The 26603-nt window shown below is 43.3% G+C and overlaps 1 protein-coding gene across 1 annotated transcript in view; it reads right to left on the minus strand.

Moving 5' to 3' along the window:
• lrp1ba (low density lipoprotein receptor-related protein 1Ba) overlaps positions 1–26603 on the minus strand; it is a 202551-nt gene that overhangs the window by 22902 nt on the left and 153046 nt on the right. The window contains exons 67-75 of the mRNA XM_036952429.2: positions 18699–18815; positions 18013–18255; positions 16315–16424; positions 15445–15577; positions 13436–13681; positions 12835–12972; positions 11767–11904; positions 11231–11350; positions 10749–10990 (exon numbers count right to left, since the gene is read on the minus strand). Of these exons, the coding sequence (XP_036808324.2) occupies positions 10749–10990; positions 11231–11350; positions 11767–11904; positions 12835–12972; positions 13436–13681; positions 15445–15577; positions 16315–16424; positions 18013–18255; positions 18699–18815 (1487 nt within the window). The remainder of the gene's footprint in view (positions 1–10748; positions 10991–11230; positions 11351–11766; positions 11905–12834; positions 12973–13435; positions 13682–15444; positions 15578–16314; positions 16425–18012; positions 18256–18698; positions 18816–26603) is intronic.

The raw sequence follows: 26603 nt of genomic DNA on the forward strand, positions 1-26603 counted from the left end.
GATTTGATTTGAAGCGTGATTCATCACCCCAGAGAATGCGTTTCCACTTCACCAGAGTCCAAAGGAGGCAATCTTTACACCACTCCTGCTGACGCTTGGCATTGCGCATGGTGAGACGAACAGTTATTGTGCTGACGTTGGTTCCAGAGGCAGTTTGGAACTCGGTAGTGAGTGTTGCAGCCGAGGACAGATGATTTTGACCCACTACGTGCTTCAAGACTCGCCGTTCCATTTCTGTGAGCTTGTGTGGCCTACGACTTTGCGGCTGAGCTGTTGTTGCCCCTAGATGTTTCCACTTCACAATAACTGCATTTATAGTAGACCGGGGCAGCTCTCGGGGGGGGGGGGGAAATATTTGACGAACTGACTTGTTAGAAAGGTGGCATCCTATGACAGTGCCACGTTGAAAGTCACTGAGCTCTTCAGTGAGGCCATTCTACTGCCAATACTTGTCTATGGCGATTGCATAGCTGTGTGCTCTATTTTATACACCGGTCAGCAATGGGTGTGGCTGAAACAGTCAAATCCACTCATTTGTTGGGGTGTCCACATACTTTTGTATATATAGTGTAATTACAGTTCAAGTGTCAAATCAGTGCTATACAGTCCTCTTTAAAGTCATTGGGGGCTCCTGTGTTCTGTCCCCTTCACTCCCTTTCCCAGGGCTCAAATCAAACCAATTAATGTCAGAGATATTGAGTGGCTGTTAGATCCTGTTCTGTTCTCATAGGCAGAGCAGTTAAGGAGTATAGAGACCCACTGAGGAAATCGTCTCGCTTTGCTACACTCATGGCTGTCGTATGAGCTACCATCAAAACGAATGTAATATATTCAAGTTTGTCAATGTGCGGGGGTACAGGTTGGCCGAGGTAATTTGTACATGTAGGTAGGGGTAAAGTGACTATGCATAGATAATAAACACAGAGTAGCAGCAGTGTAGAAACAAAGGTGGGTGTGGGTGGGGGGGGGGGGGGGGGGGGGGTGGTATCAATATGAATAGTCCAGGTGGCCATTTGATTAATTGTTCAGCAGTCTTGGCTTGGTGGTAGAAACTGTTAAGGAGCTTTTTGGTCCTAGACTTGGCGCTCCGGTACCAATTGCGGTGTGGTAGCAGGGAGAACCGTCTATGACTTGGGTGACTGGAATCTATGACAATATATTTAAGTTTGCCTGCATGAAAGTCTCCGGCCACTAGGGTCACCTCTTCTGGAGGCTAATTTTCCTGTTTGCTTATGTCCTTATGCAGCTCGACGAGTGCGGTCTTAGTGCCATCATCGGTTTGTGGTTGTAAATAGACGGCTACGGATAATATAGATGAGAACTCTCTTGGTAGATAGTGTGGTACACAACTTAACATGAGGTCTTTTACCCCAGGCGAGCAATACCTCGTGACTTCTTTAATATTTGACATCGCGCACCAGCAGTTATTGACAAGTAGACACACACACACGCCTCTCGTCTTACCAGACGTAGCTGCTCTGTCATGTTAATGTACGGAGAAGCTAGCCAGGTCTATATTATCCATGTCGTTGTTCAGCCACGTCTCGGTGAAATATAAGATAATACAGTTAATGGCCCCGTTGGTAGGATAGTCTTAATCGTAGATCGTCCAGTTTGTTTTCCAATGATTGCACGTCCGCCAATAATACATCTCTATTGTTCCGTGTAGCCTATGTGCGGTCTATAACCAGAACTGGTGGCTCGAGAGAAAGATTTTGAATGAAAAGATAGGAAATCTTTACAGATGTTTAGCTTAAAGTATATATGGATAATTAAGCAGCCCATATGATAGCGCAACACTTGTCGACTAGCACAGGAAAGGTCCACATATTGTGTCAGCATCCAAGGGACTGCCAAGTCAGGTCTACGGACCGGTCAATCTATCCGGGGTAAACCCTTCTGTCTCCTGGCATACTGGCCTTTTTTATTTAAAAAATTATGTTGTTTAATTTAAATACATTTGAATACTATAGAATTGTATGCATTCACAATTGTAGTCTGCACGATCAATTTAGAGTTTTATGTCATGTTTTTAATTTATGTGTCTGTCTAAACAGTATTTCTATCTCAACTCTGTGCAAAGTGTTTTCAAATGTCTGGCTCTTGGATATATTTACATCTCAAGCTGACTCATGGATAGACTAAACTGTGACATTGACTCTGTACCAGTATCCCCTGTATATAGCCTCGCTACTGTTATTTTGTTTTAACTATTTAAAACAATTTTTTTTTTACTCAACACTTATTTTTCTTAAAACTGCATTGTTGGATAAGGGCTTTTAAGTAAGCATTTCACTGTAAGGTTTACACACCTGTTGTATTCGGTGCATGTGACAAATACATTTTGTTTTGATTTGATTCATCTTAACTTGTTTAGAGTACTTACAATGCAAAAATATTGATTTCGGCTACTACAGTAGAGCCATTTGAAAGCCACTGATATCAATAGACTTCAGAACATATTTTATAAGATAATAGCCTACTCTTGTGCCCCAAACAAAACCGAAGTAATTAAGAGGAATCTTAATATGAAGGTGGGGGTCTCTGTGGGGGAGACATTGATGAACAGTATTGTTATACCTCTGTTACTATTAATGGCACTACATGTTGTTTGTCCGCCATTTACGCACCAAATGCTTTTGATAAATCCTTTTTATGAAGTCCTGAACCTGTTAAGGATATGGCAGACATACGCCCCCTTTGGAGAGATTGGGTACCCCTAGTAAACTGGAAAAAAAATCTGTCAAAAATTGCTAATATATGCAAAGAAAACACTCTAAAGATTCTAAAACCGTTGGAATTATGTCTGTAAGTATAGCAGAACTCACAGGGCAGGCATTCTTCCAAACTAGTTTTTGTGGCCATGAAAGTTGGAGCAACTTTGACGTCATGGCCCCCACCCTTCCCAACCAGCTATGATTCTGGGGACACTTTCTATCTCTTCCGCTAGATGTCCTCTTTCATTAGAGCTTCAAATCGTTCAAATCCCGAGAATCCCTCCGAGAATTGACCCTATGGGAGTGAAATTAGTGCGTGCCACGAGAGAATAGGCTGTGCGTATGGGCGCGAATTGGTCCCAGCCATTCCTTTGTTTCCAGCACTCAAGAGAAGGGCAGATGATGGCCGATTGAATTGAAGTTTGTTTTGCATGTCTAAAACATCATAAAGCTTGCTTCTGCACTTAGTTTGACCTGTTTAGTCGACATATAATGTGTAATTTTGAAGTTTTGATGCGCAACTTATCCGGACCAGAGGACGTTTTGGGTGCATTTCAGCTGATGTTATTAGCAGTAGCTAATACAAAGACGCAAGACTTGAAACCAAACGATGTATTGGGTAAGTATGAAGCCTTCCAGAACATTCTGAATGAAGACCATCGAAGGTAAGGGAATATTTATGCTTAAATCTGTGTTTCTGTTGACTCCAACATTACGTGGAAATGTAGCTTGGAACTGAGCGCTGTCTCAGCATATGGAATAGTGTGCGATTTCTGTAACGTTAAAAATAAATCTAACACAGCGGTTGCATAAAGAAGCAGTGTATCTTTCTAACTATATGTAGAACATGTATATTTAGTCAAAGTTTATGATGTCTATTTACGTTATCTTGCCGCGCTACATAGATTTCCTGCGGGCATTTTTGAGTAATTTCTGAAGGTGAACTCACTAAGTGGACATTTATGGATATAAATGGCATATTATTGAAAAAAAAAAAAATGTACTGTGTAATATGTCATATTACTGTCATCTGATGAAGATTTTCAAAAGGTTAGTGAGCGATTTATTTTTTAATCCTGCGTTTGTTGATTGCATGTTTTGGCTATTGAAATGAGCTGTGTCTGGTGGTGGTTTTACATATATATGTGCTATGTTTTCGCCGTAAAACATTTTAGAAATCTGACTTGCTGGCTAGATGAACAAGATGTTTATCTTTCATTTGAGCTATTGGACTTGTTAATGTGTGGAGGTTAAATATTTTTAAGAATATTTTTGCGTTCCATGCGCCACCGTTTCAGCTGAACGTGGGAGGGTTGATTCCCAATTGGGAACCAGTATCGTAGACAGGTTCAATTGTTAGACTTCCCAGACTCAGTGACCATCCTTGGGGGAGATTTTAACCTGACTCTAGATCTTACTATTAATATCACCAGTGCTATCTTGGCACTCTGGGCACCTTCAAATTATATTAAGACCTTTTTAGATGACATGAACACAGTGGATGCCTGGCCCCTAAGAAATCCTTGTACTAGAGATGATCTTATTTTCTCCCCATCATCAGTCTTTCTCACCAATTGATTATGTCTTCACCTCCCCTGTTTTTCTGAAATGTACATCCAATGCAGAGATTTTAGCTATGCTGTTATCTGACCATTCTCCATTATCAATTTATTTTGAGATTTTTCCAGGATTCACAAGTTTTAAGAAATGGTGGTATGTAATTCTTAAACTACATTTTGACTGGCATTAATGATTTCTTACAGGTTAATGCACAACCAGGGGTAGGCCCACATACATTATGGGAAGTAACAAAGATGGGCAGAGATAACTCACCCCATTTAAAACTGAGAAAAATATGGTGACTAGTTCTAGGGCAGAATTTATTCATTTGAAACCGAGACAGAATGACTATGAGAACGCGAATAGACTGAGTAGGCACTTGGCAATGAAACTGAAGCAAACTGAACATTTGTCATCTATTGATGTCATTAGGGACAATAAACAGTGAACTTTGTACCCTCCCAAATTAATCAGACTTTCACTACTTTTTATTCAAAGAAGGATACCTAAAGACTAGGTTTCCTAAAGACTATAGGAAGATATTGTCCTTTTAAATTCCTAGGAACTTCCTTCCCTTTCTCTTAAAAACCTCTTAAGGATTAGACCTTTTTTTCTTCTTCAATTTTTGCCTAAAATGACATACCCAAATCTAACTGCCTGTAGCTCAGGACCTGAAGCAAGGATATGCATATTCTTGATACCATTTAAAAGGAAACACTTTGTAGTTTGTGGAAATGTGAAATTAATGTAGGAGAATATAACACATTAGATCTGGTAAAAGATAATACAAAGAAAGAAACAAATGCGTTGTAAATATTTGTTTTTTTCCCATCATCTTTGAAATGCAAGAGAAAAGCCATTAGATCACTTAGGAGACTATAAGCTCAATTTAGATTTTGGACACTAGATGGCAGCAGTGTATGTGAAAAGTTTTAGACTGATCCAATGAACCATTACATTACTGTTCAGAATGTTGTATCAAGTCTGCGCAAATGTGCCGAATTGGTCAACTGATACATTTTCAAGTACATAACTATAGAGAACATACAATAAAGCATGTCAGTTTACACACTCCCAGGAATGTAATAAATTATGGATAATTAGCTTGCCTACAGAAAAGACAGTAACCTTCACACATCTAGATCGGGGGGCAGCAGAGGTTCAAACTGTAGAACCATGTTCCTACATTTGAATATAACAATTTATTTTATCTCTGGGACCCTCAGGATGACAAATCAGAGCAATATTACTGAAGGTAAGTACATTATTTACCTTCAGATGTGAAAGTATCAAACCAGTTGCCGTGATAAGTTTTTTTGTTGTGCACTCTCCTCAAACAATAGCCTGGTATTTTTTCAATGTAATAGCTACTGTAAATGGGACAGTGCTGTTAGATTAACAATAATTGAAGATTTCTGCCCATATAAGACATGGCTATGTCCTGGGAAATGTTCTTGTTACTTACAATGTCATGCTAATCACATTAGCTCAATCGTCACTCGGGGGGCGATCCGATAGAGGTTAACTTCTTTGGGATAGGTGGCGGTATTTTGATGTCCGGATGAAAAGCGTGCCCAAAGTAAACTGCCTGCTACTCAGGAACAAAAGTTAGGATATGCAAGTAATTGGTAGATTTGGATAGAGAACACTTCAAAGTTTCTGAAAACTGTTTAAATAATGTCTGTGAGTATAACAGAACTGAAATGGCAGGCAAAACCCGAGGACAAACCATCACATTTTATTTTTTTAGCATACCACTGATTTCAATGCCTGGCACTTTCATAATAGGGCGAAATCGTCCCCAATTGCAGTTCCTAGGGCTTCCACTAGATGTCAACAGTCTTTAGAAAGAGTTTCAGGCTGGTTTTTGGAAAAATGAGGGAAAATTAGTTTTTCTAAGTGGCTCCCATTTTGTCTGTAGTGTTTCCAATCGCATGGCCGAGAGAGCGCGCTCTTTTTGTTAATCGGTAAAGACAATAACGATTCTCTGTCTTAAATGTTATTGTTTAGAGTATCTAAGGTTTGATTATAAATGTTGATTGACTTGTTTGGATAAGTTCATTGGTAACGTTTGGGATTCATTTTGTATGCATTTTGACGGAGAGAAACCGAGTGGATTATTGACTGAAGCGCACCAGCTAAACTGAGTTTTTATGGATATAAATAAGGAATTTATCGAACAAAAGGACCATTTATAATGTAACTGGAACATTTTGGAGTGCCAACAGAAGAAGATCTTCAAAGGTAAGGCATATATTATATCGCTATTTCTGACTTTCGTGTCTCAACTCCCTGGTTGAAAATGATTTGTTATGCATTTGTGTGCTGGACACTGTCCTCAGATAATCGCATTGGTTTGCTTTCGCTGTAAAGCCTTTTTGAAATCTGACATCTTGGCTGGATTAACAACAAATTAAGCTTTATTTTGATGTATTGCACTTGTCATTTCATGAAAATGTAATATTTATTAAATTACTATTTGACTTTGGCGCGCTGCCATTTCATCTGACGTTGGCCAGGTGGGACGCTACCATCCCACCTATCCATAATTAAGCCATTTTGCTACAACTTTGGAAGTATGCTTTGGGCCATTGTCCATTTGGAAGACCCATTTGCGACCAAGCTTTAACTTCCTGACTGTCTTATTGAAGACTCCCTGTTTGAAGATGTTGCTTCAAAATATCCACATCATTTTCCCACCTCATGATGCCATCTATTTTGTGAAGCGCACCAGCCCCTCCTGCATCAAAGCACCCCCACAACATGATGCTGCCAGCCTCGTGCTTCACATTTAGGATGGTGTTCTTCGACTTGCAAGCCTCCCCCTTTTTCCTCCAAACATAACGATGGTCATAACGATGGCCAAACAGTTCTATTTTTGTTTCATCAGACCAGAGGACATTTCTCCAAAAAGTACGATCTTTGTCCCCATGTGCAGTTGCAAACCATAGTCTGGCTTTTATGGTGGTTTTGGAGCAGTGGCTTCTTCCTTGCTGAGAGGCCTTTCAGGTTATGTCGATATAGGAGTTTTACTGTGGATATAGATACTTTTGTACCTGTTTCCTCCAGCATCGTCACAAGGTCCTTTGCTGTGGTTCTGGGATTGATTAGCACTTTTCGCACCAAAGTACATTAATTTCTAGGAGAGAGAATGTGTCTCCTTCCTGAGCGGTACGACGTCTGTGTGGTCCCATGGTGTTTTTACTTGCGTACTATTGTTTGTACAGATGAACGTGGTACCTTCAGGCATTTGGAAATTGCTCCCAAGGATGAACTAGACTTGTGGAGGTTTACGATTTTTTTTCCGAGGTCTTGGCTGATCTCTTTTGATTTTCCCATGATATCAAACAAAGAGGCACAGAGTTTGAAGGTGGGCCTTGAAATACATCCACAGGTACACCTCCAATTGACTCAAATAATGTAAATTGCCTATCAGAAGCTTCTAAAGCCATGACATACTGGAATTTTCTGGAATTTTCCAAGCTGTTTCAAGGCACAGTCAACTTAGTGTGTGTAAACTTCTGACCCATTGGAATTGTGATAATAGTGAATTATAAGTGAAATAATCTGTCTGTAAACAATTGTTGTAAAAATTACTTGTGTCATGCACAAAGTAGATGTCCTAACCGATTTGCTAAAACAATAGTTTGTTAACAAGAAATTTGTGAAGTGGTTGAAAAACGAGTTTTAATGACTCCAACCTAAGTGTATGTAAACTTCTGACTTCAACTGTATTAGGTCCCACAGTTGACAGTGCATGTCAGAGCAAAAACCAAGCCGTGAGGTCAAAGGAATTGTCTGTAGAGCTCCGAGACAGGATTGTTTCGAGTCACAGATCTGGTGAAGGGTACAAAAAAAAGGTCCCCAAGAACACAGTGGCCTCCATCATTCTTAAATGGAAGTAGTTTTGAACCACCAAGACTCTTCCTAGAGCTGGCCGCAAGGCCAAACTGAGTAATCGGGGTAGAAGGGCCTTGGTCAGGGAGGTGACCAAGAACGCTATGGTCACTCTGATAGAGCTCCAGAGTTCCTCTGTTGTGATGGGAGAATCTTCCAGAATGACAACCATCTCTGCAGCACTCAACCAATCAGGCCTTTATGGTAGCTAGATGGAAGCCAATCCTCAGTAAAAGGCACATGACAGCCCGCTTGGAGTTTACCAAAAGGCACCTTAAGACTCCCAGACCATGATAAACAAGATTCTCTGGTCTGATGAAACCAAGGTTGAACTCTTTGGCTTGAATGCCAAGTGTCACATCTGGAAGAAACCTGGCACCATCCCTACAGTGAAGCATGGTGGTGGTAGCATGATGCTGTGGGGGTGTTTTTCAGCGTCAAGCACTGAGGGACTAGTCAGGATCGAGGGAAAGATGAACGGAGTAAAGTACAGAGAGATCCTTGATGAAAACCTGCTCCAGAGCGCTCAGGACCTCAGACTTGGGCAAAGGTTCTCCTTCCAACAGGACAAAAACCATAAGCACACAGCCAAGAAAACACAGGAGTGGCTTCGGTAAAGTCTCTGAGTGTTCTTGAGTGGCCCTGCCAGAGCCCGATCGAACATCTCTGGAGAGACATGAAAATAGCTGACAGAGCTTGAGAGGATCTGGGGAGAAGAATGGGAGAAACTGCCAAAATACAGATGTGATAAGCTTGTAGTGTCATACTCAAGAAGAATTAATACTGTAGTCGCTGCCAAAGGTGCTTCAACAAAGTACTGAGTAAAGGGACTGAATACTTATGTATATGTGATATTTCAGCTTACATTATTTTATACATTTGCAAAAATTTATAAAAACCTGTTTTTTATTTGTCTGTATGGGGTATTGTGTGTAGATTGATGAGGATTAAGAACTATTTAATACATTTTAGAATAATGCTGTTACGTAGCAAAATGTGGAAAAAGTCAAGGGGTCTAAATTCTTTCTGAATGCACAGTATATCACCCGTACTTGCCCTCTTTAAAGAATTTGGCTCCTTCTCTGGCTATATGCCTCTAAACCCCACAGCCAAACAAGTCACATTACCCCCTTTACCTATCACTTTAGGAATTTACATAACTGGTTATTTCAATTCGATCCAATTTGAAAGTCATAGTTAATGAGAATTTTAGTGCAACATTCGAGAAAATAGATGGTGTCAATTTCATGTTACTCTTTATGTGAGCGTTTTGGTTATTCAAATGAATGTACTCCCCGGTATTAATTAGCTTCCTCCCCCAACTTCATTCTTTAAGGACATAGGAATACACCACCAAAATCATATTATTATTATTATCATAATATTCTGGGATAAAGCAAAATACTGCCTCATCTTTTATGGGATCGATTGCAAAAAATAGATTTGACTGTTTGATACCAAATTGACTGTTTGGTACCAAATGTATTTCATATCTTTAAGACTCCATATAGTGTTGACAACCTACAGGACCATAAACCAGGTTACCACTCTTCATTGAAATAATTGAGGTAATAAATGTCCCCAATCTGAGGTGGGCAATTATATGCATGAGGTTTTGGAGCTGTGTACCAGTGAAGACTCTTTGGGTTTATGTTGTTAATATTATAAATGTTATTCAAGGCAGGAACATACCTGCACATACCATCCCTCCTCTTGCTTGGATTATAGCCCTAGCATTTCGTTATCTTATCAAGAGAAGCGGATTGTTATGGCTGCAATAACAAACAGCAGGCAAAAAAACGATTCTAAGGAATTGGTTTGAACCGGGTATTGCCCTTTACAGATTTTGGTTTCTTATGTACTTGGACATTGCACAGCTGGAAAGAGCCACTGCCAGACTGTGTGGGGCCAAGCCTGAAACTCTGGTCAATTGGTCACATGCTATGTCCCACTTGCAAGAGCTAGATCAAATCTGAGTTAGTAAGTAGCCTATATTTGGTAGAACGTGAACGGCTCGCCTTGCTCCCTCTGACTGTCAAACAAACTGCGAGAGTTAGAGATATTTTTCATGAAAGTATCATGAAAGTACTATAACGAGTAATATAATGCATTTACTTTCCACAAAGTAATATATTACCTTTTCAAGTAACTAATCCCAACACTGTTAATATGGAACAGATGAATATGTTAAAGCAAACCCAAAAATGTTTAGAGGTGCTGACTGAGGGTAAACTGTATAAAAAAATAAAGTCGCATACTAAATGATGCTCCAAACAATTTAACTGGTACAACTAAATTGTTGGGAGCATATTTAGAGTGTGAATTAACAGATACAAAAACAAAAACATTCAGATACAGTAATAACAATGATTACATTAAGTAATAACCCTCCGCTAGCCCACTCAAACCCTTTACTTACTATGATTCCGGTATTTGAATTGTTGGGAGCATATTTAGAGTGTATATGGTCTAATATACCACGGCTTTCAGCCAATCAGCAATCAAGACTTGAACTACCTAGTTTATAATAAGTAATAACCCTCCACCTCCAGCCCACTCAAACCCTTTACTTACTATGATTCCGCTATTTGACTTGGTGAGACTTCTGTCTACGATGTCTTTGTAAAACATTCCACCAGGGTTAAACTGTGTGGCCCAGACAAACTTGTGTCGGTGAAAAAGAGCGTCCATCCCAATGATTTTAGCATTGTCCTCGATGCGAGGATGCAGTTTCTGTCCGTGGCTCTGCTTAAACGGATAGACAAAACTTCGGATTTCAGTGTCATTAGCCACGTAGAGCACTTGATCCTCTGGTCCTGCCCGTCGAGTTCATTAAGGTAGAAGAAAAAACACAAAGAAAATCATATAAATAAAGAGTGTACATTCCAGACTACACAATTAGCATATTTTAATCAAAACAGATCATAGCAATCAGAATAATTGTGATGCGTCACGCATAATTAAGTAGAATTTCGATGTGATGTGTGCACATCAAATTGTCATGCATCTGATTATGTACTGTGTGTGCAATCAAAATAGTAATGGTAAGCTCCTACCTTTGGTTATACATTCACCATCGATTTCTTTAAAGTTACTGTCACACGTGCATTTGAAGGATCCTTTAGTATTTGTACAGTAGTGAGAGCATGTGCCAAACTGAAGGCATTCATTGATCTCTGAGGAAAAAGACAAAGAACGAAGGCTATAATCCCCATCAAGCCACAAATAATCAAAAGAGCTTTCGCCATAATTCTGTCTGAGCTCTGTCCTTCAATACACAGGGATAACCTCTTAGGAGTAGTACAAACTCTATCTCTGATGGTTCATATCTGAAACTCGCCCGACACATTTATCAAAAAGAAAGCAAAGGCAGAGTAGCTACGCTGCGCATTGCCGTTGTCCGGTGAACAGGAGCTATCAGAGCTTTTCTGCAGTGATAACCATCAGACATGTACTGTGAAGTGTGGCCTTCTCGCTGTCTGCTCTCTATTTCGAAAGGCAACGTAACGTTTCAAACTCTCAGCAGCAAGTCAATGCAAAAGAAAACCCGAGGACGGAGGAGGTCAAAGGCGACATCATCACCGTACTGTACCTTCACACTGCCTCGTCGTCTGGCTCCTCTGAAAGCCAGCCTTGCACTGACAGAGTGAATCGGTTCCTGTATCATTGCAGAATGCGTCATCTCCACATAGACCAACTCTTTCTCCACATACTCCTTCCTCGGAAACCACTGTATGAAACACGGACATCACAATAACACATTATATGGTGTAAGTTGGATGCTGTTTGTGCACTCTTAGAAAAAAAGGGTCCCGAAAAGGGCTCTTCGGCTGTTCCCATAGAAGAACCCTTATTGGTTCCAGGTAAAGCCGTTTTTGGTTTTCTACATGGAACCCAAAAGGGTTCGACCTGGAACCAATAAGGGTTCTTCAAAGGGTTCTCCTATGGGGACAGCCGAAGAACCCTTTCATATATTTTTCTCTAAGAGTGTAACATGGTGATTTGAATAATAAAAACATCCATTAGCACAGCCCTTTTCTCTCTCATTCAGCTTTTGTAAATAGAGTACTCTACGTGCTGGGAATAAACATACCCTGAGTGCACAGATTTTTTAATTATTTAACCAGGCAAGTTAGTTAAGAACAAATTTACAACAACAGCCTACTGGGAAACAGTTAACTGCAGATTTTTACCTTGTCAACTCGGGGATTCGATCCAGCAATATTTTGGTTACTGGCCCAATGCTCTAACTTCTTGGCTACCTGGTGCCCCAAATGCTGACAGTGCCCAAAATCAGGGGCTAGAATGCATCAATTTATGGTTTTATTTCAGCTTTGTTTTTATTTCAGAATGTTCGATCCAGGAGAGAGCATTTATTTGGAAGATTTTGTAGGACTTATCCTGCCTTCTTTCCTTATACAATCTTTCTTGGGAGTACTGAAATGAACTGAACATGAACTGAAATGTGCGAGAGAGACAGAGAGACAGACAGGCATAGAGAGAGAGAGAAAGATACATACAGAGAAGGGGAGAGACAGAGACAGATACAGAGAGCGAGAGAGACAAAGACAGATCGAGATCGATATCGAGGGAGGGATATTTTGATAGAAAGAGTGATAGAGAGACAAAGGAAGAGCGATGGACTTTAGAAGCCACGTACCACCTTTACAGTCCTGTTCATCCGAGCCCCCGTCTCCACAGTCATCAAACAGGTCACACTGCAGCTCCTGCGGGATGCAGCGATGGTTACTGCAGGTGAACTCCACCTTACCACAGGGCCTTGGGGTCCGCATCACATCTTCAGATCCAGGATACAGGACAAGCCAGGGGGAGAAGGTAACAGCCATGGGGCCAAAGACAGAACAGGCATGTTTCAACACCATAGCTAGGCTATTGCTATCTCCATTTTTTACACTAACAACGATGGACATGTGCGTGCACACACAATAGCTATTAGTCAGCTATATAACTAGATGTAATGGTGCCTCTCGAGCAGTTCAAACGATTGATTGGGGACCTCTTTGTTAACAAATGGGATTGTTTCTCTTGAGTATGATTTGTAATCTTGTATGTTTGTATGATGTTATATTTGTAAATTGTGTATGTACAGGACTCCCTTGTAAAATAGATATTGGTCTAAAAGGGATTCCCAGCTAAAAGAAAGACAAATGTAGACAAAACAGAGGAGCTCTGTGATCATGGGTAATTTGTGATCATCTGAATGATTAAGTTCAAAAGTGAACAGATATGATTGAACTCACCACAGTCCTCTTCATCGGAGTTGTCCCCACAGTCGTCGACTCCGTTGCACACCTGCTCCGAGCGCAGACACACCCTGTCGTTCCGACAGCGGTAGGGTCTGCTCGGTGGACACGGCAGTTTAGCACACATGTCCGAGTCTTCATCAGAGTTATCTCCACAGTCATCCTCTCCATCACACACCCAGATGTAAAGCTTACACAGTGTGTTGGTACAGATAAACTCATCCGCACGGCAAGAGTGGGCTGCTGCAAGAGAAACAATTTAGTAGGAAACAAAATGTTTTTTCCCCTAAATATGTTTTCACCAAAAATAAGATGTGTCCCATAAATATAATTGACATACCAAAAGACCAGTAGGCCTATTCTAGTAATTGTTGCTTGATGCCCCAATGATGGTGTGCTTGCCCAATAAACAGTTTATATTCTCTATTATCAAACATTTTTTGGGAGCTGCATATTTATAGCAATCCTCTCCCCCTACAATTTGACACTGCGCTGCACCCGATCCTATTGCTGTACAGCAAATTAGCAATCTGTTCACTAGCTCATCCAACCAGTGTTGATTGACCGTTTGCTGGTCCAATCAGTGGACAGTGTGTGTGTTTCACCAGCCAATCGGTTCCAATCGGTTGATTTATTTTGAAAGTGCGATGCTGCGACTACTGTGTCTAACTACGTGGAAAGTAAACCACTAAGACTCTGACTCAAAATGACTGACAAACCTGGCCAGATAATTTAAAGTCATCAGTCTCAAGTCAGAGTTCCGAATCTTGAGGCTCCAAGTCGAAGTCAAGTCTCAAGTTATTTTATTTTCTATCAAGTCAAGTCTCAAGTCATTAAATTTGTGACTAGAGTCAGACTCGAGTTAGAGTTATGTGACTTGAGTCCACACCTCTGCAATATGTTGAGCTTGAATGCTTTTCTGAAATGATGTGGTAACAGCTGTTTCTCATTATATTGATTAATACTGCAACCATCTTTCTACTTGCCTCACCCATCCAGTGGTGTAAAATACTTCAAAGTACTACTTAAGTCGTTTTTGGAGGTATCTTTGGAGGTATTTGGGGCGGCAGGGTAGCCTAGTGGTTAGAGCGTTGGACTAGTAACCGGAAGGTTGCGAGTTCAAACCCCTGAGCTGACAAGGTACACAAATCTGTCGTTCTGCCCCTGAACAGGCAGTTAACCCACTCTTCCCAGGCCGTCATTGAAAATAAGAATTTGTTCTTAACTGACTTGCCTGGTTAAATAAAGGTTAAAAAAAAAATAATAATATCTACTTTCCTTTTTATATTTTAGATAACATGTACATTTATTTCACTACATTCTTAAAGAAAATAATGTGCTTTTTACTCCATACATTGTCTTTGACACCCCAAATTACTCATTTTGAATGCTCAGCAGAATAGGAAAATAGAAAGTTCATGCACTTATCAAGAGACAAGTGCATCCCTCCCTATTGCCTCTGAACTGGCAGATTCACTAAACACATGTGCTTTGCTTGTAAATGTCTGAGTGTTGGAGTGTGCCCCTGGCTATCCGTACATTTTATAAAAGCAAGAAATCAGTACTGTCTGGTTTGCTAAATATAAAGTATTTGAAATTAATTATACTTTTACTTTTGATATTTAAGTATATTTTAGCAATTACTTATTTAGATACTTAAGTATATTTAAAACCAAATTCTTTTAGACTTTTAGATTCTTTTACTCAATATATATTTTACTGGGTGACTTTCACTTTAACATGACTCATTTTGTCAAGTACGACAATTGGGTACTTTTTACGCCACTGCACCCATCAACCTTTCCTCCCAATTACAGAGAGCACTCTGACTGAAGAGAGACCGCAATGGACACACAGTTTTAACATAATACAGACTGAGTGAATAATACATCACACATGTTTTAAATAACATTGTGTGTGTGTGTGTGTGTGTGTGTGTGTGTGTGTGTGTGTGTGTTAGTGTGTGTGCGCGCGCGCGCGTGTATGCGTGTGTGTTCTAGGCTCACCCTGGACACAGTTATGCTCGTCACTGTGATCCACACAGTCAGGCAGGGCATCACAGTGCCAGCGGCTGGGGATGCAGTGAGCTCGGTTCAGGCACAGGAACTCATCCTCCCTGCACTCCCTCACACAGTCTACCTGTCGGCACAACACACACACACACACACCTCAAGAACAACAAACACCCTGTCTGCCACCAAGCCATTCCACTGCCAGGTCTCAAAAAGGTTTGTCCAAGCCTTAATATTACATTATGATGTATGCGTAGAAGAAGAAGACGAAGACGAAGAATGACCATTGTCATTTTCAGATCAGATGCTAATTTTATTTTTTACAAAACATGACAGAATGATGTGTTACAAACTCTGAGTTACGGGTTGAATTAATCAACATGTACTTGGCCTTTGGGGAAATTGCTTTAATATATAATGCATGAGTCTAGGATGACGTTGCTCTCTCCAGGGGGACTCTGTTGGCTGTGGAGAAAGACCTTATTAAAAGAGGTAGGCTGCCACTGCATGGGCGTGAACTACCGACTCTGAACCAAGAGCATGGTTTTAATTACACTGAGATCCTAAAGGGACCCTGATGTTTGGAGGAAACAGGCAAAAAAAAGACCAAACTATCTGTATCCAGGTATTTGAGATGTAAGGATGTTGATTGACAAAAGCAGGCTTTACATTTTACACAAAGATGAGTAGTGTAGGATTATCCATGAAAATATGGCGCAAGATAATTAGGACACATTTTCCAATGTTGATGACCTTAAGAACAAATGGCATACATTAAAGGCAAACAGACATGAAAGGTATCCTGCATTATCGCACAGATGAGGCTCAGCGACTACAATCAGGGCTCCATCAGAGAGCACTCACCTCATCAGATCCATCTGAGCAGTCTCTCTGGCCATCACACCTCAGGCGGGCCGACACACAGCCTCCCCCGACACACTCATACTCACTCAGGGCGCAGGACGGAAGGACCGCTGAAACAGGTAACATAGCACTTTTATTCAAAATCACTTACAGTACAGTGAGCGCATACATTCGTATTACGCGTAGTTATTGAACCCACAACCTTGATGATGCTAGCGCCACGCTCTTACCAACCGAACCGCGCAGGACCACATTAGACAAAAGAAGCTGAGGACATAGACAATCCCCATTAAACCGGTGCTGAAAATACTTCTCAACTGGCCACGACACCACCTGGTATACAAGTGCAACACTGTTCATTCTGAGTGCTATTCCTAGCATGTTTTGGAGCACTTTGGATCAATCAAAGCAATTCAGTCTCGCTCCCATCTGGACTCACTGGGAGAGAGGGGGAAAAGCTTTTTCATGCATGTCACAGTGTGGCCCTTCCAATTGGAGGAATTTACAGTGCAAGTGCAGCCACAGCTGTCCACAGGTACTTACCATATCAATACATAAAGAAAGTACTCAGCTAAAATATTTGTAAAAAAACGAGTTGTTATGAGAAAGAGAGAGAGACAGACCAACAAACCTGCACATGCCTTCTGTTATTTATTTTCTTAGCGATTTATATTTCTCATACAACCCCATCCACCACACCCTTGATTATTGTTCTTAGTGATTTTCCTCTTTGTGACAATCTTGTTGATTTTTGATGATGTTGTTAATGAATCATTCCATTGCCAAAGTATGCTTTGGCAACGTGTACATTGTTAAATCATGCCAATAAAGCAATTGAATTGGCAGACAGACACAGACAGACAGACAGACAGACAGACAGACAGACAGACAGACAGACAGACAGACAGACAGACAGACAGACAGACAGACAGACAGACAGACAGACAGACAGACAGACAGGCAGGCAGGCAGGCAGGCAGGCAGGCAGACAGGCAGACAGGCAGACAGGTAGAGGCATCTCGGTGAGAGAGACAAAGCTCATTTTAATTTCACACCTTCGGTTAGCAGGAGAGAAGGAGAGAAGGAGAGAAGACCAGCTTGCTGATATCGAACCATCTGCTCGAGATTTGAAGTGCCTTGAAGCTTCTCTGGCCTTGCATTTATTCCTCCACAAGACTTCAAGTTTGGCATACATTCAATTCATGCAATGAAGCACAAAGGGATTACGAATCTTCGAATAAATGTGAATGTCAGGATATACGAGAGTGGAGTGAAATCTGTAATTGCTGTTCGACGGAGAATTGGTCCACGTGTGGGAATACCTCTGTAGGTTTCTAAAGGCATTAAGGGTTATTTTCTAGCTGTCAATGCAAGACAGTAAGCCAACTGTATCTACGCTTACTGGTGACATCATAAAACTGCAACTGTTGCTGAACACAAACAAACACAGATGAACAAACAGTCCCCCTATCACAAGATGTGTGACACACAAGCATGCTTTCCAACGGAGGGCAGTATCAACACGGTTGTTTTGAGTGAGACAGTGAAAGCAAGTCCCCACCTACAGCCGCAGCCAGCAACAGCTATCCAACATATACCCAACAGCTATCCAACATATACCCAACAGCTATGCAGTAAGTAATCGAGTGTGCATGTGTACGTGTGTGTGTCTGTGCGAGCGTGTCTGTGAGCTCATACCAGGTCCTTGGCAGTTCCTCTCGTCCTCCCCCGTCTTACAGTCCTCCTGGCCGTCACAGAGCCACTTGTTGGAGATGCAGAGGTGATTGAGACACTGGAACTGGTCCGCAGGGCACGAGCGCGTCTCACAGCCTTTTTCATCAGAGTTATCAGCACAGTCCCTGTCACCGTCACAATGGAAACGAGCCGAGATGCACTCTCCGTTGTCACACACAAAGTCCCTGGAGGGGCAGGTGGCTGGCTCTGAGAGGTGTAAGGGAATAAGGAATGACAGGGATTTTAGGCGCAGGACAGTGAGGCATGTTTCCCCAGGACATTCCTCATCATACCAAGCAGAAGTATTTGTTGGTAGTCATATTAGGTCGCTGTAATTTGCGCAGTCATGTAACCTGACCTGGATTTGAACCTTTAAAGCATTTTCATTGAACGTTCCCCTTTCTTTTTTGTGTGTCAGATGATCCAGCATCATACTCAAGACAATCACTTTCAATTTTGGCGCAATTGTCATTTCTGGAGAAGGCTTCACATACAAGATAGCCTTTTGCTACGTCACATGATTGCGCAAAACACAAGGCTCTAGTTCTTGTGTCAGGGAGTGAGCAAGTTATATAGTACTACACAAAAGTTCATTCCAAGGTCATTCCTTCCAGCGTGAACAACAGACCGAAGACGAGGGAGGGACTTACTGCAGTTCTGTTCGTCTGTGTTGTCGCCACAGTCACTCTGTCCATCACACCTCCAGTGTTCCGGGACACAGTTGTTGTTCTGGCACCGGAACTCATGAGGACCGCATGTCTTCTCATCTAGGCACAGAAACAACAAGACAGTCCATGAAGGCGTAAAACAAGCAAAGTGTTCCGACACGGGATCCATGTTGACGTTTTTGCATATTGCCAGGTGTGTGTGATGGTGATCGTCGGTCCCTTGAGTTTCCTCTAAGGAAGACGAGGCGATGACCGATGAAGAGTAAGACATTACATACTGCATATAAAACGCCTGCTACTGTCAACAAGAAAGACTAGAAGAGCTGTTTTCTGTCTAAAATAACAACCTAGTAATCCGTCTTTACATGGTGTCCCAACACTGTAAAATCAGCAAAGTGATATCCTCTCATCTCCCTGTCAGACTTTTAACTCGAACTATGGGGAGAAAAGATAAATACATCATGCATTATTAATTGACAATCACACAGTACCATGTCTGAGAGCTAATTACCAAACTTAGTATGACATTAACACAATTCAAACTTGACCTGAGCCCACTGCTGCGGTTGAATACTAAATCCATTCCTTCCTATGCCTGAAAGATTTATATCACATTCTAGAATTAAGAAAGAAAAATACTCTAAGTTGTAGCCTCTCGTCGATTAAGGTAAGTCAAAGCCAGTGGGTGTATACAATATGTTCTGTAAGTGTGTACGTCTCCTCTCATGCTTAATATCTGTCGGGATATCATGGGTAAGAGAAGAAACCTTTCAAATATGACCCATAGAGAAAATGTAAAAAAAGAAATAAATGAACACTGACTGAAAACCAGAGAGAACGACTCAAATCACAGAGAGAACTTACTGTCATCCCCTCGATCTCCCGAAATGTCACCATTAAATGCATAGGCAGCAGTGGAAATGCCAAGGTCAAGCCCTAGCAGTCCATTTGATGAGAGGAACAGCCAGTGAAAGGACTTAACCTCCTCCAGCTAATCTCTGGAGCTGGCCATATTAACAAGTGCTTTATGAGCATATCGAAGAGCAGTCAGCATTAATGAGGTGGTCACCAGTAAAAAGAAATGTCAGTTGATGTCTGCATAACGTTATCTATCACATTCAGTTTAAGTCTACACATTTGCGTTTACCTGCCAAAGCTTGCATGTAGTGCAATGAGGCACAAAGTCGAGATACAAATGTCCCCTTAAAGTAGGCCATTCCATTGTGATCAAAAACTGCTACAATAGACTAGACTACAAAAGACTAGACTAAAAAAGTTGCTATCTAGAACCTAAAAGGGTTCTTCGGCTGTCCCCATAGGAGAACCCTTTGAAGAAACCCCTTTGGTTCTAGGTAGAACCCTTTTGGGGATTCTACATGGAACCCAACAGGGTTCTACCTTGAACCAAAAAGGGTTCTCTTATGGGGACAACCGAAGAACCCTTTTGGAACCTGTAGACTGTAGACTAGAATATAATCTAATATAACATACATTGCCTTCAGAAAGTATCCATACCCCTTGATTTCTTCCACATTTTGCTGTATTATGTTTTGTTAGAATCGCCATTGGCAGCGATTACAGCTGTGAGTCTTTCTGGGTAAGTCTCTAAGAGCTTTGCACACATGGGATTGTACAATATTTGCACATTATTATTTTAAAAAATCTTCAAGCTCTGTCAAGTTGCCATTTTTTCATGTGTTGCCATACTTTTTCATACCATTTTAAGTCAAAACTGTAACTAGGCAACTCAGGAACATTCAACGTTGTCTTGGTAAGCAACTCCAGTGTATATCTGGCCTTGTGTTTTAGGTTATTGTCCTGCTGAAAGGTGAATTTGGTGAAAGGTGAATTCTCCCAGTGTCTTGTTTAAAGCAGAGTGAACCAGCTTTTCCTCAAGGATTTGGCCTGTGCTTAGCTCAATTCTGTTTCTTTTTATCCTTAAAAAAAAATCCATAATCCTTGCAGATGAGCATACCCATAACATGATGCAGTCACCACCATGATGGAATATATAAAGAGTGGTACTCGGTGATGTGTTGTGTTGGATTTGCCCAAAACATAACGCTTTGTATTCAGCACATGAAGTAAATTTATTGGCCACATTTTATGCAGTATAACTGAACTGCCTTATTGCAAAAAGTTTTGGAATATTTTCCGTCTTTTCACTTCGTCATTTAGATTAATGCTGTTAATCCAGCCTGAGTTTTCTCCTATCACAGCCATTCAATTCTGTAGCTGTTTCAAAGCCACCATTGGCCTAACGGTGAAAGCCCTGAGCTCCTTCATTCCTTTCCGGCAACTGAGATTGGAAGGACGCCTATATCTATGTAGTGACTGGTTGTATTGATAAAAAAGTGTAATTAATAACTATATTCAATGTCCGCTTGTTTTGTTTATGTCATGTACTGTCATGTTGTGTCTTGTCTCTGTCCTTTCCCTTCACCCTGTCTCCCTCTGCTGGTCGTTGTTAGGTTACCTTTTCTCCCCCTCTTTCCCCCAGCTGTGCCTTGTCTCCTCCTAACCACCTCGTCACCCCTTTTCCCACCTGTTCCCTTTTTCCCTCTGATTAGGTCCCTATATCTCTCTCTGTTTCTGCTCCTGTCCTTGTCGGATTCTTGTTTGTTGTGTTTCATGCCTGAACCAGACTGTCGTCATGTTTGCTGTAACCTTGTCTTGTCCTGTCGGAATCTGCCGGTCCGTCTGAGCCTACCTATGTTTGGTAATTAAAGAAGCCCTGTTTAAGTTAATTCGCTTTTGGGTCCTCATTCACGCACCGTAACAGAAGAATCCGACCAAGAATGGACCCAGCGACTTCGGATCCTCTCCACTCAGCCGTCGGGATCCAGGGAGCGATGCTAGGCAGACACGAGCAGGAATTGTCTGCTGCTCGACATGCCGTTGAGACCCTGGCCACCCAAGTCTCCAACCTCACAGAACAGGTTCACCATCTCCGCCTCGATCCACCGGCCACTTCCAGGGCTTTCGAATCTCCGGAGCCCAGAATCAATAACCCGCCGTGTTACTCTGGGGAGCCCACTGAATGCCGCTCGTTCCTCACCCAGTGTGATATTGTGTTTTCTCTCCAGCCCTACACTTTCTCCAGGAGCACTGCTCGTGTCGCCTACGTCATATCTCTCCTTATTGGACGGGCTCGTGAGTGGGGCACGGCAATCTGGGAGGCAAGGGCTGAGTGTACTAACCAGTATCAGGACTTTAAGGAGGAGATGATACGGGTTTTTTGATCGATCTGTTTTTGGGGAGGAGGCTTCCAGGGCCCTGTCTTCCCTATGTCAAGGTAATCGATCCATAACAGACTACTCTATTGAGTTTCGCACTCTTGCTGCCTCCAGTGGCTGGAACGAGCCGGCTTTGCTCGCTCGTTTTCTGTAGGGTCTCCGCGCAGAGGTAAAGGATGAGATTCTCTCCCGGGAGGTTCCTTCCAGCGTGGATTCCTTGATTGAACTCGCTATTCGCATTGAGCGACGGGTTGATCTTCGTCACCGAGCTCGTGGAAAGGAGCTCGCGTTCTCCGTTGCCCCCCTCTCCGCATCACTACCATCTTCCTCTGCCGGCTCGGGTGCTGAGCCCATGCAGCTGGGAGGTATCCGCATCTCGACTAAGGAGAGGGAACGGAGAATCACCAACCGCCTCTGTCTCTATTGCGGTTCCGCTGGTCATTTTGTCACTTCATGTCCAGTAAAAGGCCAGAGCTCATCAGTAAGCGGAGGGCTACTGGTGAGCGCTACTACTCCTGTCTCTCCTTCAAGATCCTGCACTACCTTGTCGGTCCATCTACGCTGGACCGGTTCGTCAGCTTCCTGCAGTGCCTTAATAGACTCTGGGGCGGAGGGCTGTTTTATGGACGAGACCTGGGCTCGGGAACATGACATTCCTCTCAGACAGTTAAAGGAGCCCACGGCCTTGTTCGCCCTGGATGGTAGTCCTCTCCCCAGGATTCAGCGTGAGACGCTACCTTTAACCCTCACTGTTTCTGGTAATCATAGTGAAACCATTTCTTTTTTAATTTTTCGTTCACCTTTTACACCTGTTGTTTTGGGCCATCCCTGGCTAGTTTGTCATAATCCTTCCATTAATTGGTCTAGTAATTCTATCCTCTCCTGGAACGTCTCTTGTCATGTGAAATGTTTAATGTCTGCTATCCCTCCTGTTTCCTCTGTCTCTTCTTCACAGGAGGAGCCTGGTGATTTGACAGGGGTGCCGGAGGAATATCACGATCTGCGCACGGTGTTCAGTCGGTCCAGGGCCACCTCTCTTCCTCCACACCGGTCGTATGATTGTAGTATTGATCTCCTTCCGGGAACCACCCCCCCCCCCGGGGTAGACTATACTCTCTGTCGGCTCCCGAACGTAAGGCTCTCGAAGATTATTTGTCTGTAGCTCTTGACGCCGGTACCATAGTCCCCTCCTCCTCTCCCGCCGGAGCGGGGTTTTTTTTTGTCAAGAAGAAGGACGGGTCTCTGCGCCCCTGCATAGATTATCGAGGGCTGAATGACATAACAGTGAAGAATCGTTATCCGCTTCCTCTTATGTCTTCAGCCTTCGAGATCCTGCAGGGAGCCAGGTTTTTCACTAAGTTGGACCTTCGTAACGCTTACCATCTCGTGCGCATCAGGGAGGGGGACGAGTGGAAGACGGCGTTTAACACTCCGTTAGGGCACTTTGAATACCGGGTTCTTCCTTTCGGCCTCGCTAACGCTCCAGCTGTCTTTCAGGCATTAGTCAATGATGTCCTGAGAGACATGCTGAACATCTTTGTTTTCGTTTACCTTGACGATATCCTGATTTTTTCACCGTCACTCCAGATTCATGTTCAGCACGTTCGACGTGTCCTCCAGCGCCTATTAGAGAATTGTCTTTTTGTGAAGGCTGAGAAGTGCACTTTTCATGCCTCCTCCGTCACATTTCTCGGTTCTGTTATTTCCGCTGAAGGCATTAAGATGGATCCCGCTAAGGTCCAAGCTGTCATTGATTGGCCCGTCCCTAAGTCACGCGTCGAGCTGCAGCGCTTTCTCGGCTTCGCGAACTTCTATCGTCGTTTCATCCGTAATTTCGGTCAGGTGGCAGCTCCTCTCACAGCCCTTACTTCTGTCAAGACGTGCTTTAAGTGGTCCGTTTCCGCCCAGGGAGCTTTTGATCTCCTCAAGAATCGTTTTACATCCGCTCCTATCCTTGTTACACCTGACGTCTCTAGACAGTTCGTTGTCGAGGTTGACGCGTCAGAGGTGGGCGTGGGAGCCATTCTTTCTCAGCGCTCCCTCTCTGCCGACAAGGTCCACCCATGCGCGTATTTTTCTCATCGCCTGTCGCCGTCGGAACGTAACTATGATGTGGGTAACCGCGAACTGCTCGCCATCCGGTTAGCCCTAGGCGAATGGCGACAGTGGTTGGAGGGGGCGACCGTTCCTTTTGTCGTTTGGACTGACCATAGGAACCTTGAGTACATCCGTTCTGCCAAACGACTTAATGCGCGTCATGCGCGTTGGGCGCTGTTTTTCGCTCGTTTCGAGTTCGTGATTTCTTATCGTCCGGGCTCTAAGAACACCAAGCCTGATGCTTTGTCTCGTCTCTTCAGTTCTTCAGTAGCCTCCACTGACCCCGAGGGGATTCTCCCTGAGGGGCGTGTTGTCGGGTTGACTGTCTGGGGAATTGAGAGGCAGGTAAAGCAAGCGCTCACTCACACTCCGTCGCCGCGCGCTTGTCCTAGGAACCTTCTTTTCGTTCCCGTTCCTACTCGTCTGGCCGTTCTTCAGTGGGCTCACTCTGCCAAGTTAGCCGGCCACCCTGGCGTTCGGGGTACGCTTGCTTCCATTCGCCAGCGTTTTTGGTGGCCCACCCGGGAGCATGACACGCGTCGTTTCGTGGCTGCTTGTTCGGTCTGCGCGCAGACTAAGTCCGGTAACTCTCCTCCTGCCGGCCGTCTCAGGCCGCTTCCTATTCCCTCTCGACCGTGGTCTCACATCGCCTTAGATTTTGTCACCGGACTGCCTTCGTCAGCGGGGAAGACTGTTATTCTTACGGTTGTCGATAGGTTCTCTAAGGCGGCTCATTTCATTCCCCTTGCTAAGCTTCCTTCTGCTAAAGAGACGGCACAGATCATCATCGAGAATGTTTTCAGAATTCATGGCCTTCCGTCAGACGTCGTTTCGGACAGAGGTCCGCAATTCACGTCTCAATTTTGGAGGGAGTTTTGCCGTTTGATTGGGGCTTCCGTCAGTCTCTCTTCCGGCTTTCACCCCCAGTCTAACGGTCAAGCAGAACGGGCCAATCAGACTATTGGTCGCATCTTACGCAGTCTTTCTTTTCGCAACCCTGCGTCTTGGTCAGAACAGCTCCCCTGGGCAGAATACGCCCACAACTCGCTTCCTTCGTCTGCGACCGGGCTATCTCCTTTTCAGAGTAGCCTCGGGTACCAGCCTCCGCTGTTCTCATCTCAGTTCGCCGAGTCCAGCGTCCCCTCCGCTCAGGCTTTTGTCCAACGTTGCGAGCGCACCTGGAAGAGGGTCAGGTCTGCACTTTGCCGTTATAGGACGCAGACTGTGAGGGCTGCTAATAAGCGTAGAACTAAGAGTCCTAGATATTGTCGCGGTCAGAGAGTTTGGCTCTCCACTCAGAACCTTCCCCTTAAGACGGCTTCTCGCAAGTTGACCCCGCGGTTCATTGGTCCGTTCCGTATTTCTCGGGTCATTAATCCTGTCGCAGTTCGACTTCTTCTTCCGCGATACCTTCGTCGCGTCCACCCGGTCTTCCATGTCTCCTGCATCAAGCCCGTCCTTCGCGCCCCCGCTCGTCTTCCCCCCCCCCCCCCATCCTTGTCGAGGGCGCACCCATCTACAGGGTCCGTAGAATTTTGGACATGCGTCCTCGGGGCCGTGGTCACCAGTACCTCGTAGATTGGGAGGGGTACGGTCCTGAGGAGAGGAGTTGGGTTCCCTCTCGGGACGTGCTGGACCGTGCGCTGATCGAGGATTTCCTCCGTTGCCGCCAGGTTTCCTCCTCGAGTGCGCCAGGAGGCGCTCGGTGAGTGGGGGGGTACTGTCATGTACTGTCATGTTGTGTCTTGTCTCTGTCCTTTCCCTTCACCCTGTCTCCCTCTGCTGGTCGTTGTTAGGTTACCTTTTCTCCCCCTCTTTCCCCCAGCTGTGCCTTGTCTCCTCCTAACCACCTCGTCACCCCTTTTCCCACCTGTTCCCTTTTTCCCTCTGATTAGGTCCCTATATCTCTCTCTGCTTCTGCTCCTGTCCTTGTCGGATTCTTGTTTGTTGTGTTTCATGCCTGAACCAGACTGTCGTCATGTTTGCTGTAACCTTGTCTTGTCCTGTCGGAATCTGCCGGTCCGTCTGAGCCTACCTATGTTTGGTAATTAAAGAAGCTCTGTTTAAGTTAATTCGCTTTTGGGTCCTCATTCACGCACCGTAACAGTTTATTTTGCCCATAGTTGCCCTTCCTTGTGAGCTATTGGAAAACCTCCCTGGTCTTTGTGGTTGAATCTGTGTTTGAAATTCACTGAGGAACGTTACAGATAATTGTATGTGTGGGGTGCAGAGATGAGGTAGTTATTCAAAAGTCACGCTAAACACCATTACTGCACAAAGAGTGAGTCCATGCAATTTATGTGACATGTTAAGCAAATCTGTACTCCTGAACTTATTTAGGCTTGCCATGAAAAAGGGGTTAAATACTTAATGACTCAAGCTCTTCATTTAAAAAATCATTTGTAAACATAAAAAAAAAAAAAAATAATCCACATTACGGGGCACTGTGTGTAGGCAGGCCATTTACACAAAATCTCAATTTAACCTCTTGAAACTCTGGGGGCAGTATTTCATTTTTGGTTCCCATTTTAAACAAGATATTTTGTCACGAAAA

This window comes from Oncorhynchus mykiss, chromosome 18, assembly GCF_057628025.1.
Source record: "Oncorhynchus mykiss isolate SJ-2025 chromosome 18, ASM5762802v1, whole genome shotgun sequence".
NCBI lineage: Eukaryota > Metazoa > Chordata > Actinopteri > Salmoniformes > Salmonidae > Oncorhynchus > Oncorhynchus mykiss.